Below are 17,443 nucleotides of genomic sequence, written 5' to 3'. Positions count from 1 at the left end.
TCTGTAGTCTTTCAGTTAAAAGGTTGTATGCTTTTCCACCTTTAGAACCGCCGTCGTTTGTGAAAAAGATAGAGAATGTGAATTCCCTAGTTGGCAGTGAGATTTCTATGCAGTGTACTCTGAAAGGATCACTACCTATGACTGTGTCATGGCTGAAGGATGACCATGAGGTCAAAGATGGTGAGCATGCGCAGATGTCCTTTGAAGACAGGACAGCACTGCTGCGTATTTCAAATATTCAAACCAAACATGCTGGGAAATATACTTGTCAGGCCAAAAATGAAGCTGGCAATCAGAAATGCTCTGCGTTATTGGTAGTCAAAGGTTGGTTGATGTTTATGAGGACATTTTTCAAATTGCTATTGGTGTTTGGATTTTATATTCTGATGTTAAAAACTCATTGTTGAATGTTATGTTTATCACAGAACCAGCAAATATCACTGAACAGGCTAAATCTGTCAGTGTTACAATGGGGGATCCCGCTACACTTCAGTGCAGGTTCTCAGGAACCAAGGTGCTCAAAGTCAAATGGCTGAAGGATGGAAGAGAGCTGACATCAGGTCATAGATACAAAGTACAGAGCACAGATAAGAGCTCTGTACTAAACATTCTCCGTACAGATAAAAGCGACAGTGGAGATTACAACTTTGAGGTTTCCAATGACGTTGGAAGCAGTACTTGTGAAGCTACAGTTTCTGTTCTAGGTCAGTTCATTTATACATATTTTAATAATTTTTAAAGCTTTTTTTACAGGTATTCCTGTTTTGACAGCATTCTCATTACTTTATTTTTTATTTATGCTAGATCAAATCATAAAACCATCTTTCACAAGGAAACTGAAGAAAACAGAGAGTATCAAAGGATCATTTGCCCACTTGGAGTGTCTTTTGTCTGGCTCTCTGCCCATATCTGTACTCTGGTACAAAGATGAGAAAGAGATCAAGACTGATGATAAGCACAAATGCACATTCTTTGAAAACACAGCTTTTCTGGAAATAAGTCGTCTTGACAGTGCAGACAGTGGTAGCTATACCTGCATTGCTACTAATAAGGCAGGCAAGAACCAGTGTTCTGGGGCCTTACTTGTAAAAGGTTTGGATAACAATTTTTTTGTCTTCTATATTTCTGTATCTTTGGCTCTCTTTGGCTTCAGAACTTTTTAGACTTTTAACTTGAAACATGCATTCCCCATTTTATCAACAGAACCACCATCGGTTTTAGAAAGGCCAGAATCAATGGATGTTTTACCTGGATCAAAGGTTCAATTTAATGTCCTTTTGTCTGGCACGCCACCCTTGACCATTAAATGGTTTAAAGACAAGAAGGAGATCTTATCCGGCTCTGATTGCTCTGTGACTAAAGACAACACCTCTACATCGCTGGAGCTTTTCTTTGCCAAAGCATTAGACTCTGGAGACTATATCTGCGAAATTAATAATGACGTGGGCTCTGATGCTTGCCAAGCAATGCTCTTTGTCAAAGGTTCTTATTGTCTGTTATTCTTTACCTTCTTGACATTTGTTTTTGAATTCGACCTCTGCTATACTTATTATGTTTACTTTATTTTATATAGAGCCTCCAAAGTTCACACGAAAACCTGACGGTGTGTCAGTGGTGAAACCTGGGCAAAGTAAAACATTTGAATGCCAGGTGACTGGAACTCCAGAGATTGATATATACTGGTTCAGAGATGGGAATGAGATAAGTCCTAGTGACAAATGCAAGATGTTCTTTGATAACAACATTGTAACCCTAGATATTTGTGGTGCTGATACTAAGGACAGTGGAATATATTATTGTGAAGCCCGTAATGAAGCTGGCAGTGAAAGCTGCAATATGGAATTGAAAGTGAAAGGTTGGTTTAGTCTTTTTAGGAATCATTTTATATTTTCAAACTTTTATATGATTCAGACTTCATTTAATTAATTGTCTGTTTTCTCTACCTCAGAGCCACCATCCTTTGTTAAACAGTTATCAACTGTGGATATTGTGAAGGGCTCAAATGCGTCTTTAGATTGTCAAGTCATTGGCACAGGTCCGTTTGAGGTCATGTGGCATAAGGATTTAAAGGAAATTAAATCCAGCACAAAGCACAGTTTCTCACAAGTACAGGACATTCTGAATCTTGAAATACAGAAATGTGATGGTGTAGATGTTGGTGAATACCAGTGTACCGTCTCAAATGAGGTTGGAAGTTGTTCTTGTAGAACTACGCTTCGTATAAAAGGTTAGTTACTTAAAACATATACTATTGTTATAGATTATGTAACTTCCATGATGACAACACATTCTTACTTTAAATAACTAATAATTGTTCCTTGGTTTGATGTTAGATCGACCATCATTTGTGAAGAAAATTGAAAATGTAGCCACTGTTTTGGGCAAATCGGCTGAATTTCAGTGTGTTGTCACTGGGTCACCATCTCTGTCTGTGCAATGGCAAAGAGATGAGAACTGGATCTTGGAAGATCCTAAAATTGAACGGACATTTGAGAATAATGTGGCAACTCTAAGGATTCCGGTCTGTGAGGCCCATCACAGCGGGAAATATACCTGCCAGGTGGCAAATGATGCTGGACAGGACAAGTGCTTTGCAACCCTCATGGTGCAAGGTTAGTCTTTTCATTTAGTATGCTAGCTAGATATTTGTTTTCATTTTGGTCAGGTCTGTCTTTGAAATGTATGGATTTTAACAGAAAATTGATATTTCTATGCATTTTAGAACCACCTCAGATTACAGAGAAACCAGAAGTGATGAAAGTAACTATTGGGGATCCAGTCAGTTTAGAGTGCAAAGTGGCAGGCAGTCCTGAGCTCAAAGTGAAGTGGACCAAAGATGGCAAAGAGCTCAAGTCAAGTCCACAGCACAAACTTAGCTTCGAGAACAACCTTAGTAGCCTTAAAATTCAGACTACACAAAAGGAGGATGCAGGCAACTATCAATTTGAGGTCTCAAACCACATTGATACCTGCAGTTGCAAAGTCAAGTTGATTGTACTAGGTCAGTGCAAAATCTTGTATTGAAACAAATTAGTGTGGTAGTATACTGGTTATTACATGATATGTAATGCATATGGTTTTGACTGTTTTGTTGTTGCTCTTGTGAAAACAGAACAAACTCTTCCCCCAAGCTTCACCAAACCAATGAGTGAAATACAGGAAATATTGGGAACGTTTGTTCAAATTGGCTGCAAAATATCTGGATCCCTTCCCATTACTGTGGAATGGCAGAAAGATGGAAACAACATTTCCGTTGGTGGAAAATATAAACTTGTTCGTCAAGACAATTCTGTGTCTTTGGAAATCGAACAGTTAGAGAGAGTTGATGCTGGCACTTACTCTTGCAAACTGACAAATACAGCAGGAAGCGTTGAATGTAGTGGGGCACTAAGGGTGAAAGGTCAGAATTTATAACATTTATATCATATTCATATTTTTCTCTTATGAAAGGGTCATGCCAGCTGATTAACTTGGTTGCTATTGTTTCTTTTCAAATGCATCTTTAGAGCCGCCAAGCTTTGTGCTGCTGCCTGAGCCCCAGGCAGCCCTTCCTAACTCCAACGTGCGATTTAAGAGCACGTTTAAAGGCACACCTCCTTTCGCAGTGAAATGGTTCAAGGATGACACTGAATTGATCACTGGACCATCATGTTTTACCGGACTGGAAGGATTATCTTGCTTCTTAGATCTTTACTCAGTTGGAGTTTTGCAGAGTGGAGTTTACTCTTGTCAAGTTAGCAATGATGCCGGCACTGAAAGATGTAGTGCCAATTTAACAGTAAAAGGTTGGAACATGCTCTTATTTAAACTCTTGCATTGGCTTCCATCTTTCCTCGATTGGCTTCCATCGTTCCGTCTGTCCTCGAATGCTTTTATCTGTGCTCATTGTTTTGCACTTTCACAGCTCCTCCACCACCTCCTTTTCACAGTTCCTTCAGCAGTTCACAACACCTTCACCAACACCTCCATCACATCAACAACTGTTTGTCCACCATGTATCATGCTTCCCATTTCCCTTTTCAAATTCATCTTGGCTTTAATCCTTAACAGATCCATCAAGTCATCAAATCACCTCTTTTTGCAGTTCATTCCAAGCCTCATATTATTTCACTTTGTCAAGTTGCATGTGCTTCAATAACCTAATTTTGCTATATTTTGGATTTGCAGAACCTCCTGAATTTGTGCTGAAATTGCCAGTCACAAAGTTTGTGAAGAAGTGCGAGCCACTCCGTCTTGAATGCAAAGTTATGGGTGCGCCCTCTCTGCGAATGCAATGGTACAAAAATGACACTAAGATCACAGAAGGTGACAACTATAGAACTTCATTTGTTGACTCAATGGCAGTCCTTGAGCTGCACACCACAAGATTTGAAGACAATGGAGTCTACACTTGTGAAGCAACCAATGAAGCTGGAAGCATAAGCTGCAGCACAACTCTTACAGTCAAAGGTTAGCCAGTGATCAATGACATTGGGTTTTGATATTTTCCATATTACATGATATATTCCATAATAATCTAGTATTAGTATAGTGTCTGTTGGTGGTATTACGTCAGTATGAATTTGAAGCTTTGCTGCATGTAACAAAGAGAGCTGCTTCTTAACGATTCTCAATGTTTTGTAGACCCACCATCTTTCCTCAAAGTACCTCAGCCAATTGAAGGAATGAAAGGAAAGGATGCTAGCCTACACTGTGAGATAATTGGCACAGAACCCTTTGAGATTACCTGGTCCAAAGACAAAACACCACTAAAAGAAAGTAGGAAATATAAGATGGTGAATGAGGGTACCTCTGCCACTCTTCATATGATTGGATTGGAAGCCTCAGATGTTGGAGAGTATGAGTGCAAGGCATCAAACAGTGTAGGATATGAAACATACCATACTACAATTAAACTCAGAGGTTAGTAGAATTGCATCGTCTGTGGGTATTTTTTATTTTATTTTGATAATTGACGTTCCAGCTTTTAACCATGAACTACTCCCTCATGATGTTTTTTTTCTCCTCTCCGTGTTTGTCCTCTCTCAGAACCACCAACGTTTGTGAAGAAATTGTCGAATATGACATGCATATTGGGTGAAGAAGTCACCCTGACGGCCACTGTCAAAGGCTCTCAGCCAATGACCGCGTCTTGGGTACAGGATAAGGATCACATTCTCAGAGATGGTGACAACCGGAAAATTACCTTTGACAACAACCAGGTCACTCTTAAAGTCTTTCAAGCAGATTTACTGACAATGGGCAAATACACCTGCCAACTCAGAAATGATGCCGGAGTTGTGGAATGTTTTGCTAATTTGACTGTATTAGGTTTGTACATTTCAATTTTCTCTCTTAATTCAATTTTCTTTCTTAATTCGCTTAGTTTTCCCCCCAGTCATAGCTTTTTTTATTATTCAGTTTCTGTAAGCACACCTCTTTTCATGTTCTTTATTTTCAGAACCAGCTAAAGTTGTGGAGAGACCAGAGTCTTTCAGTGTGACTGCAGGTGATATTGCAGCTCTAGAAGTCAAAGTGTCGGGGACACCAGAGCTGAAACCAAAATGGTTTAAGGATGGAGTCGAGCTCTCCTCTGGACAGAAGTACAAAATCTCATTCTCAAAGATGATCTCCAGCTTGAAAGTTTTGTCTGCAGAAAAAATTGACACAGGAGAATATACATTTGAGGTCAAAAATGAGGTTGGCAGTGATCTCACCAAATTAAACCTCACTGTACTAGGTTGGTGGCCACTTCCTATACACAGTATAATATGACATTTGCCTAATTGCCTAGTGTTTTTCCTAATGCACTGGTTACTAACCATGTCCTTCTATAACAGATAAAACTATACCTCCAACATTTACAAGGAAATTGAAGGATTATCAACCTATTGTTGGAAAAGCTGGTGAAATGGACTGCAAAGTCTCTGGTTCCGCACCTTTCACCATTACTTGGTACCATGATGGAGAGGAGATCAAAACTGGCCCAAACTATGAGATTACATTCAGTGACAACACCTGCACGCTCAAAGTGCCCACTCTTAAGTTGTCAGACTCTGGAGTGTATAAATGCAAAGCTGTAAACAAGGCAGGAACCAATGAGACCAGTGCCTCTTTCATTGTGAAAGGTCAGTAAATCGGAGGTTTGAAACTACAGTACCCGTTTGGGCTTCATAATGACTATTGCTTTGTGAAGTAACTGATTTAATGTCAGATGTCGGCAAGCTAAAAGTATGTCTTTTTTGTATTTAGAACCTCCTTCTTTCGTGATGCCACCTCAGCCATTGGAAGCAATGCCTGGCACAAATGTTTTGTTCTCAGCAATTGTCAAAGGAAGTGCCCCACTGAAACTGAAGTGGTTCAGAGGCACCAAGGAAATTTTGTCTGGAAAAGGCTATGAAATTGCTCTGCGGGACAGTACAGCTACTATGGAGCTATTCAAAATTGACAAATCCCACGCTGGAGAGTATACATGCCAGATTATTAATGATGCTGGAAAGGAAAGTTGCCCGGTTAACCTGTCTGTGAAAGGTTGGTCAATAATATAATTTTAAAATGTATTATTACAGATTTTTATTAACAGAATTAAAACAAAATGACAAAATGAATCAGTATGTGGACTAACAAACTTCTGTATGATTTAACTCAGAACCTGCGTGCTTTGTTAAGAAGCTGAAGGACCACTCTGTTGAAAAAGGGAAATCATTGGTACTTGAGTGCACATACTCTGGAACCCCAAAGATATTTGTCACCTGGTATAAGGACGGAAAACAGCTATATTCTTCTTATAAGCACAATGTCACTACCACTGAGACCTCCTGCATCCTGGAGTGTTTAAACAGTGACGATAAGGAAGCAAGTGGGGAATACGCTTGTGAGGTTTCCAATGATGCTGGAAAGGATACCTGCAAAGCACAAGTGTCCATCTTAGGTTCGTTTACCTAAATTGATCTGGTAATGTATTGGGATTGTCCTATACTGTATATATCTGATGTGCATGTTTCTGATTTAACGGTTTATATCTGTCACTTTAGAACCACCTCATTTCATTGAGAATTTGGAGCCAATGGAAGTGACTGCTGGTGATGCAGTTTGTTTGAAATGCCATGTGGGCGGAACCCCTGAAATAAAGGTGGCTTGGTTTAAGGCTGACGGAAAAGTGAGATCCAGCCCCACTTGCAAAATAGAATATTCCAAAGGAGTTGCTTGCTTGAAACTGAGCAAAGCAGCCAAGGCTGATATTGGTGAATACACATGCAAAGCAGAAAACAACATAGGATCAGCCTCATCCACTTGCCGCCTCTCTGTCCAAGGTGATGCCCGCCATCTTTTATTTAGGAATATTCTCTTTTTAATCTGGAGATAATCCGTTTTGATTCTGCATCATTGTTTCTGAAATTAACGACTAGTATTATATTGTTTGTTGAACTATCCTATTTTCAGAGGCAAAAACTCCACCTACCTTCCCCAAGAAAATAACCAGTCTTCAACAGACTGAGGGAATGGAAGTCAAATTTGAGTGCCGCGTGGCAGGCTCCTCGCCCATTGAGGTCTCTTGGCTTAAAGACGGTGAAACTCTGAAATCCACCGACTATACCATGAGTTATGATGATAACACTGCTGCCCTTAAAATAACCAGAGGTGAAATGAGACACTCTGGGGAATACACTTGTGTTGCTACCAACAGCGTTGGGACTGCATCCTGCAGAGCCAAACTCACTCTTCAAGGTCGGTCGGTTTTTCTTCAAAGAAGTCGTTTTTTGCTTGCTGACTGAGAGACAGTGCACGTTCTGTATTAGTACCATGTCATATTGTACAATGTCAATGCTTTCATTTCAAAGTATGCTGTATGTTCCACCTCTTTCCCATCATTTAACTTTTAGAGCCAAGATATCCCCCTGTCTTTGATAAAAAGCTGTCACCCATGGTGGACATTTCAGTGGGTGATAGTGTGGAATTGGAATGTCACACGACTGGATCTTTGCCAATAAAAGTCACTTGGTCAAAGGATCACAAAGATATTCGATCAGGGGGAAATTACAAGATGTCCTGCGTGGATAACACCCCACACCTTACTATATTGAAAGCAGCTAAAGCAGACTCTGGCCGCTACTTTTGCCATGCCACTAATGACATTGGAAAGGACTCTTGTTCCACTGAAATTACTGTCAAAGGTATTTGGCCCACTGGCACCCAATTTTAGTCCTTGAGAGACATTTTAGTTTCTTGAGAGACATTTTTGGTATAGTACTTTGTTTGCTTACGTGACACCTAACATGACCACTGCAATCTTGTTTCAGAAACCATTCATGCTTTTGTATTTATTTTCAGAGCGCAAAATCCCACCTACCTTCACCAAAAAGCCTACAGAGACCCTTGAGGATACAGAGGGAAAGATGGTGAAAATTGAGGCACGTTTGTCTGGTTCTCAGCCCATGACCATCAATTGGTACAAAGATGACATTGAGAGGCACAGCTCTGATCACTATGACATGTCCTTCAAGAGCAATTTGGCTGTGTTGTGTATCAAGAGCTCCGAAGTCTCAGACTGTGGCAGGTATACCTGCAAAGCCACCAATGAAGCTGGCACTGCCTCTTGCGAAGTGACAGTTACCATAACTGGTAGGTCCATATTATTATTACTTGTTTATTTTGTTGTGTTTCTCCATAGAAAATGAGATGTACATAACTTTTGTATGCATTTCTACTGTGTGTCTGTTAGGGGAATTTTATAATTCCTTTATGTACTCATTAATTAAAATCAATCTGTCTATTTCTAAGAATTTGTAAGATACTTATTAACATAAAATAGACAGGGTCCAGTCTTATTAAAATTAGATAATAGTATTTATTCTCGTGAGCGCGCTCCCATTTAACCACAAACAACAGTTTATATACAAAATATGACGTCATTGGTTACAGAATAAAGCTCCTCCTCTTGACCAAGATAAAACAGGTTCAAAAGTTCATTCCAACTCACCAGCACACACACATGACACACAATATCACTAAGATTTCCAGAAGGTTCACTATAATTTATTACCACTTTAGCAGACAGCTCGAGATAATGGAAGACCTAAAAAGTTACTCACTGCCTTATCTAAACATCTCAGGGCTAAGTTGAGTCGGTTCAACCATAGTTTAACGATCCTTTTGGCTTACTTTATAACCCACACCACATACCTCTCCAACTAAGTTGGAATGGTGTTTATTATGTTTTAATTACTCCTTGTTCATGCTACATAATCCCTTCCTTATGAATTAACATTATTAATCAGATATAATAATAATACAGGGTAGAGTTCAGTTAGTTATAGTTTTATCTAAATGTAAACATTGTTTAGTCATTATTCATAAAATTCCTAACAGTGTCCCATGTATGTTTTTCCATGACTCTTCCCTATTTTTCCAGAACACAAGAAGCCCCCTACATTTGACCCCGCTCTCAAACCTGTCACGCTGACCGAGGGAGAGAACCTGCATCTTAACTGCCATGTCCATGGATCCCCTCCTATGAAGATTCAGTGGATGAAGGACAGAAAAGACTTGAAAAACACTTCCAGCACTAAAATAATTTTTGCAGATGACGTTGCCTCTTTGGAGGTCATGCGCGTATCAAAGAATGATGCAGGGGACTATCTCTGCAAGGCAACCAATGAAGCTGGTAGTGAATTCTGCAAGGCCAAAGTGACTATCAAAGGTACATCTTCTGGACCATATTTTGATTCAAGTCATATCCAATAACTTGTGGAATCAGCTATCATGAATGAATGATTATGGATTTTATAACAGACTTCTTGAATTCTGCTTTATTGCAGAGAAATCCAAAGCAGCACCTAAACCCGCTGAAGAGGAATCAACAGCAGCACCAGTAAAGAAACTGGACAACTTGTTCTTCATCGAGGAGCCCAAGCCTTGCCATGTAGCCGAGAGTAAGTGTGATGAAAAGAGATTTAGAAGCATATAATTATTATTCAATTGACAACCCACACTGTTTAATCATTGGATAATCTAAAATGTCCATAGTAAGTGATGTCTTCAATATGTTGCATTCCTTTACAGAGGGCACTGCAACGTTCATCGCCAAGGTTGGAGGTGATCCCATTCCTAACGTGAAATGGATGAAGGGCAAGTGGAGGCAGATCACTCATGGTGGTCGCATCACTATTGAGCAGAAAGGCCCAGATGCCAAGTTAGAGATCAGAGAAATAACAAAGTCTGACTCCGGACAGTACAGATGTGTCGCAACTAACAAAGCTGGAGAAATAGAATGCAACACCGACATGCATGTTGAGGAAAGGAAAGAGGTGGTCGGAGTTGAGGGAGACTTCAGAGCTAAACTGAAGAAGTAAGTGAATCTCTCTTTGACAATTGTGTCTCTACCTTTCACATTCCACAAGAAACTGTACAAATAATATTTGCCATGTCTTCTATTTTTCTTCCTCCACAGGACTCCATCTAAGCAGAAGAGTCCCCAGGAAGAGAAAGACATTGACATTGTAGAGTTGCTCAGAAATGTGGACCCTAAGGAGTATGAGAAATACGCCCGCATGTATGGAATTACTGACTACCGTGGACTTCTTCAGGCCATTGAGCAGCTGAAGAGGGAGAAAGCAGAAGAAAGTGGAAGACCGGTAAATTAATTTAACATAAAGTTGTATTCATTTGAATTTAATGGCTTAGTCTTTATTTCAGAACACAACAGTTTAATTTACTTAATATTAGTCATACAATACAGAATTGTGTTGCTTTTTTAAAGACATGATGGCCACACTATAACTAGTTCTGCTTTGTGTTTTGATGTGATTTAGGAACCGGAGAGAGAGAGAGAATCGGACGAGGATTTGGCTGCTCTTGTGGCTGATTTGCAAAAGAGAATGGAACGTACTGAGGTAGGTTCCTCATTAGCTACCACAATGAAATGTCTGCCAATGACAACAGCAGTAATTATCATGTGTTATATGCATATTTATTTACATGAATGTCTAAGCACATATGTCTTCTTTATTTGTTTGCAGCCTGTCACCGTGAATAAGGACATAACAGATCAATCTACAGTCACCAACAAGGTTGCCACCTTTGAGTGTGACATCAAGATCAACTTTCCAGAGATCACCCTGTCCTGGTACAAGGGAACTCAGAAGCTTGACAACAATGACAAATACGAAATCAACATTGTTGGTGACCGTCACATTCTGAAGATCAAGCAGTGTCAAACCAAAGACCAGGGCAACTACCGTGTTGTATGTGGCCCACATATCTCCAGTGCCAAATTGACTGTTATCGGTGGGTATCTATGGTTCTGCATTTGTTTATTCTGTACTTAGATGAATGTTATTGATTTTAGTCCTTTATACTGTATCTGTAAATACTGATCGACATGCATATTTGTTCTTTGTGTCTTTACAGAGCCTGAGGTTGAGAAACATCTGGAGGAAGTTGCGTGTAAGGAGGGGCAAACATGTACACTGTCTTGCCAGTTTTCTATCCCTAATGTCAAAACACAGTGGTTTAAGAATGGAAAGCTTTTAGAAATGAAGGGCAGATACTCGCATGAGGTGGTCAACAAGATTCAGAGGCTGTCGATTAAAGACCTCCGACCAGAAGACCACGGACGCTATACCTGCAGATATGACAACCTTGAATCAACTGCAGATCTATGGGTTGAAGGTTTGTATAGATTAAACCATATAATAATTGGTTGCTGTTGCATCTCCTATCATGTTGTAGAGTGGAGAAGATCACCCCAAACTAACCTCTTTTTTTCTTCATCACTCATTTTGTCACTAATCTTTAAATGTTTTTTTTTTCACTCTTTTTCTCTTTTTTGCACTTTTGATTTGACATACTCTTTTTCTTCCTGGAACTCTCTGATAACTTTTGTTCTACTTTCTTACACTTGTTGGTCTTGGAACTTTACCACAAACCAACATTTCTCTGTCTTTCTTTCTTGTCTTTTGACTTTTTGTCTCTACTTTCATCCTATTGAATCAGCCATCATGAGCTGTTGAACACTTCTAACTGCATATCTATTCTCCATTGTCCAATTTGACTTGAATTTGCACAATGAGTTTGAATTATGAGAATAGCCAGAAATATTCAAATTGAACTAAATTTATCACCACATGTTATCTGTTTTAGCTGAACAAATTCACTTCACCAAACGTATCCAGAACATTGTGGTGGGCGAACGCCAAGCAGCCACCTTCGAATGCGAGGTGTCTTTCGACAATGCCATCGTTACATGGTACAAAGACACTTGGGAACTCAGAGAGTGCCCAAAGTATAACTTCAGAAGCGAAGGCAGAAGACACTTTATGATAATCTGCAATGTAACCAATGAAGATGAAGGTGTGTAGAGTTGCGTCAAACAAGCATTTTATGGATTTCTTTATTCTCGTTACCCAGATTAATATATCAGAATGGATTATTAAATCATCTTCATGACTAATCCTTTAGGCGTTTACTCGGTCATTGTGAGGTTGGAGCCCAGAGGGGAAGCTAAAAGCACAGCTGAGCTTTATCTTTCAGACAAAGGTCGGTATAGTTGTTAGCATTTGTTTTTGTTTTCCAGCTGTCTGTATCTCATAGTGGCCTTAATTCAGTTTTTAATATTTCATCTTCCTTTTTCACAGAAATTGAATTAGCAGGGGTACCCCATGGTAAGTATTTCATTTCTAGCCACACAACCTCTCTCAAATGTATCACAATTCCTAGTCAACTTATCTTAAATATATAACTTATTTTATATATACTGTATCTTTGATATTTAAACCAAATTCAACATCCTTTAGATGTCCCTGATTCATCAATACGAATCCCTGATATGCCATCTTCAGTTACTCTAAAAGGTAAGAATGGGACATAAGATTGGCATTAATTATATAAATCTAAACTAACCTAATTAATATGAGAACTCAACATCTATATGTTTTTTTAAAGAATCTTCTGAATACTATTATGAAGAAGAGATGGAGATGAGAGAGGTGGAAATGAGAGGTATATGGCCTTGCATTCTTTTTTATTAAGCGTCTTTCCATCACCATCAAACCCCTTATAATCATCATAAAGTCATTCACTAACGTTTGATTATTGTGCAAGATTTACATCATATTAATAGTAACTATCACCATCATCAATTTAACTATCTCCATGTTTTCACGATTATTCACGCTTTTGCATAAACTCAGCAAAAAAATAAACGTCCTCTCACTGCCAACTGCGTTTATTTTCAACAAACTTAACATGTGTAAATATTTGTATGAACATAACAAGATTCAACAACTGAGACATAAACCGAACAAGTTCCACAGACATGTGACTAACAGAAATGGAATAATGTGTCCCTGAACAAAGGGGGGGGTCAAAAGTAACAGTCAGTATCTGGTGTGGCCACCAGTACTGCAGTGCATCTCCTCCTCATGGACTGCACCAGAGTTGCCAGTTCTTGTTGTGAGATGTTACCCCACTCTTCCACCAAGGCACCTGCAAGATCCTGGACATTTCTGGGGGGAATGGCGCTGGCCATCACCCTCCGATCCAACAGGTACCAGACGTGCACAATGGGATTGAGATTCGGGCTCTTGGCTGGCCATGGCAGAACACTGACATTCCTGTCTTGCAGGAAATCATGCACAGAACTAGCAGTATGGCTGGTGGCATTGTCATGCTGGAGGGTCATGTCAGGATGAGCCTGCAGGAAGGGTACCACATGAGGGAGGAGGATGTCTTCCCTGTAACGCACAGCATTGAGATTGCCTGCAATGACAACAAGCTCAGTCCGATGATGCTGTGACACACCGCCCCAGACCATGACGGACCCTCCACCTCCAAATCGATCCCTCTCCAGAGTACAGGCCTTGGTGTAACGCTCATTCCTTCGACGATAAACGCGAATCTGACCATCACCCCTGGTGAGACAAAACTGCAACTCGTCAGTGAAGATAACTTTTTGCCAGTTCTGTCTGGTCCAGCGACGGTGGGTTTGTGCCCATAGGCGACGTTGTTGCCGGTGATGTCTGGTGAGGACCTGCCTTACAACAGGCCTACAAGCCCTCAGTCCAGCCTCTCTCAGCTATTGCGGACAGTCTGAGCACTGATGGAGGGATTGTGCATTCCTGGTGTAACTCGGGCAGTTGTTGTTGCCATCCTGTACCTGTCCCGAAGGTGTGATGTTCGGCTGTACCGATCCGGTGCAGGTGTTGTTACACGTGGTCTGCCACTGCGAGGACGATCAGCTGTTCGTCCTGTCTCCCTGTAGCGCTGTCTTAGGCGTCTCACAGTACGGACATTGCAATTTATTGCCCTGGCCACATCTGCAGTCCTCATGCCTCCTTGCAGCATGCCTAAGGCACGTTCACGCAGATGAGCAGGGACCCTGGGCATCTTTCTTTTAGTGTTTTTCAGAGTCAGTAGAAAGGCCTCTTTAGTGTCCTAAGTTTTCATAACTGTGACCTTAATTGGCTACCGTGTGTAAGCTGTTAGTGTCTTAACGACCGTTCCACAGGTGCATGTTCATTAATTGTTTATGGTTCATTGAACAAGCATGGGAAACAGCGTTTAACCCCTTTACAACGAAGATCTGGATTATTTGGATTTCCATGAATTATCTTTGAAAGACAGGGTCCTGAAAAAGAGACATTTCTTTTTTTGCTGAGTTTATTACCCAGGAAATGTAAAACTTGTAGTGTATTTGAGGTTTAAAAAGGCCTCTGAAATTTGTAATTTCCACTTTGTAATTTCAGACTTGATTTTTCCTTACGAAAATTTATCAACCCCAACAAAATTGTCCATGAATTATAATCCACATAATAATTCACATTTCCTGTTGCTGCACGATTATTTTCTGCCTGTAGCAAACTGGCTCAAATTAAGATCCTACATCTGTACGTGTTTGTACAACTTAGTAACATGACCTAACATTTCAGTCAATAATAACCACGATCAATTTAACCAATTTCATTTGAACATGTTTAGACAAGTTTGTACACCTAAAAAGATTATTCAGTATTGTAACACGACCTAACCAATATTCCAGCATTTCCCACTGCTCATCTAAACAACTTTTTTTTTCATTGTTACTCTTTATTAGAGTATGAAAGCTGGACAGAAGAGACAGTAGTACAGAAAATCTCTACAACCACAGGTATCCCTTAGAATAGATGTTACCATTGCAGTTTATGTCTGCTAGCAGCTAACTCAAGTGACCAAACAGTTCATCTTTAACGTTCCACCTTGAGCCACATTGGTATTAACATGTGTGGTGCTTAAAAGCATCCTTGTCTGTCTTTGTATGTTTGAGCCACTCTTTGAAAATATCTTGAAACAGAATGTATGGGCTCCTACTCTTTGTAGTACCGTAGTGTGCTAGCGTGTGTTTGTGTGTGCGGAACACGGTCACAAATCACACGTCTTTCTCTCTCCTTTGTTGTCCCACAGAAGTTATTTCATTTCTGTGTCGATATTTGTGTTATAACCGTAAACCTCTATCCTTAACTAATGTGCCTTGTTGAACAATTGTACTAATATATTCTCATTGTCTTATCAGCCCCGAGAGTACCTGTTGAGGAGGAGTCCGTCCAGAGTAAGAAGGTTGGAATGAGGGAGGAAATGCCACAAAAAGGTATTAAAATACCAACTTTTGTCTGTCTTGGCTTACAGCAATGTTATGGCAAAGTTGGAAACATGTTCATAGCCTTGTTCATGTGTCAATTGGTAAACTCTTTAACGGCTTCTTTTTTTATGTGATGTACATAGTCGGCAATGTTTTGGCAAAAGAAGTTCATGATCTTTGTTCATTAGTCATTTATGAAACTCTGTTTAAAGCTTGCTTTTCTTTTAACCGTGTCAAAGGTTTCCCCTGCCATGTCATGCTCAGTTTCTTTCCATTGCTTGCTTAGTTTAACTTGGTTTGTACTTTCAGTATTTATGATATTTGATTCTTTGCTCTTAAGTTGATCACGCATAGTGGCTTATGTGTTTGTCTGTATTGTCTTCCATAATATATGTGCTTCTTTGGCAAGTACCTTACATGCGAATGCATGGATGTCTACAGTAGATAGTGCTTTGCTACATTGGCTAACACAATGAGTGTCTTTAAAGTTTCTGAAGTGCACAAGAAACCCGAGGAGAAGGCTAAACCAGCTGAGGCAGCAGTACCACATAAAGGTATCTAAATATCTGCATTTCTAAATTATCTTTTGTGTTGATCTGGTTGATGTGTGTACATGTGTGTACATACTTACCCGAGTATGTCTCTCTTGTAAAAAAAAAATAAAAAAATTGAAAAGAAGGGCTTTTACTATATATATTCTACTTTTGCTTGACTGTTTGTCTGTGTAAAGTAACCAATGTCCACTACTGTAAATTACATTATAAGATTAATTATATTTGTCCCTGCACATTAACTCAGTGATAACTAGTACTTACTGTGATGATATTTCCAAGTACCTGAAGCCAAAAAGCCAGTGGAGGAGAAGATAACTGCAGAGGTTGTCCCAGAGAAACTTCCCTCTCCAAAAGGTATAGTCTTAAATCAGAAATGATGTGCTTGTCTAACAATCTTGTCATGTTTGTCATGTATTCTTAATTTTCTTTTAACTAAATCTGTGAATTTGTTTGTTTTAATTGATTGTTTTTGTGGTTGTTGGACGTGAACCTTGTTTTCTTCAACTTAGTGTCCGTAATTATTTTGTATTTATTTGCATGACTTCTATAGCCAATATTGTGCTCTTTTTATTTTGGTGTATGTAATTGCTCACTTTCAATATCTTAGAAGAACATGAAGAAGCAAAGGCACCTTTCCATAAGCCAGCTGAGAAACCTGAACAGGTTCCATTAAAGAAAGGTATACTGCATTTTCCCATGTGCTTCAGAAATGCTCCTACTGCTGCTGTTGTAGCTCTTATGATGTTGAGTCTCTGTCCTGAATATTTTCAGTTGTCTGTCTCTTAATACCATATCTTCTTGTTATCACGTTTTAAGGTATGACCCAGGTGCAGACAGTGTTGAAGAAAGTTTATTCTTTAAACAGGGGCAGGCAAACGACAGGTCAAGGCAAGCAGGGGTCAATAATCCAGAGAGGATGTAAGGCACCGGAACAACAGGCGGGCTCAGGGTCAGGTCAGGCAGAGGTCGGTAATCCAGAGTAGTGGGGCAAAGGTACAGGACGACAGGCAGGGTCAGGCCAGGCAAAACGGTCTGAACCGGGAAACTAGAAAACAGGAGCAAGGAACAGGCGGGAGCAGGGAAACAAAACGCTGGTAGGTTCTACGAACAAAACGAACTGGCAACAGACAAACTGAGAACACAGGTATAAATAAGATGGGCGACACCTGGAGAGGGGTGGAGACAAGCACAAAGACAGGTGAAACAGATCAGGGTGTGACACTTGTCAGTCTCTTGTCTGTCTATTTCACAGTTTCTACATCATCTATGTAGCACTTTCTAACACTGCATGTTATTA

At 39.9% G+C, this 17,443-nt stretch overlaps 1 protein-coding gene across 1 annotated transcript in view; it reads left to right on the top strand.

Annotated features, from left to right (window-relative positions):
• ttn.2 (titin, tandem duplicate 2) overlaps positions 1-17,443 on the top strand; it is a 179,301-nt gene that overhangs the window by 44,816 nt on the left and 117,042 nt on the right. The window contains 32 exon segments of the mRNA XM_039006530.1: positions 46-324; positions 426-704; positions 805-1,092; positions 1,204-1,482; positions 1,574-1,855; positions 1,949-2,227; positions 2,334-2,612; positions 2,723-3,001; positions 3,113-3,400; positions 3,507-3,749; positions 4,168-4,449; positions 4,624-4,902; positions 5,029-5,310; positions 5,441-5,719; positions 5,820-6,107; positions 6,232-6,510; positions 6,629-6,910; positions 7,014-7,292; positions 7,423-7,707; positions 7,863-8,153; positions 8,311-8,601; positions 9,392-9,666; positions 9,800-9,911; positions 10,042-10,327; positions 10,430-10,613; positions 10,791-10,871; positions 10,998-11,265; positions 11,389-11,649; positions 12,121-12,330; positions 12,439-12,516; positions 15,527-15,601; positions 16,426-16,500. Of these exon segments, the coding sequence (XP_038862458.1) occupies positions 46-324; positions 426-704; positions 805-1,092; positions 1,204-1,482; positions 1,574-1,855; positions 1,949-2,227; positions 2,334-2,612; positions 2,723-3,001; positions 3,113-3,400; positions 3,507-3,749; positions 4,168-4,449; positions 4,624-4,902; positions 5,029-5,310; positions 5,441-5,719; positions 5,820-6,107; positions 6,232-6,510; positions 6,629-6,910; positions 7,014-7,292; positions 7,423-7,707; positions 7,863-8,153; positions 8,311-8,601; positions 9,392-9,666; positions 9,800-9,911; positions 10,042-10,327; positions 10,430-10,613; positions 10,791-10,871; positions 10,998-11,265; positions 11,389-11,649; positions 12,121-12,330; positions 12,439-12,516; positions 15,527-15,601; positions 16,426-16,500 (7,797 nt within the window).

The sequence above is a fragment of the Salvelinus namaycush genome, chromosome 13, assembly GCF_016432855.1.
Source record: "Salvelinus namaycush isolate Seneca chromosome 13, SaNama_1.0, whole genome shotgun sequence".
Taxonomy (NCBI): domain Eukaryota; kingdom Metazoa; phylum Chordata; class Actinopteri; order Salmoniformes; family Salmonidae; genus Salvelinus; species Salvelinus namaycush.
This window is presented reverse-complemented; position numbering and strand designations above follow the sequence as displayed.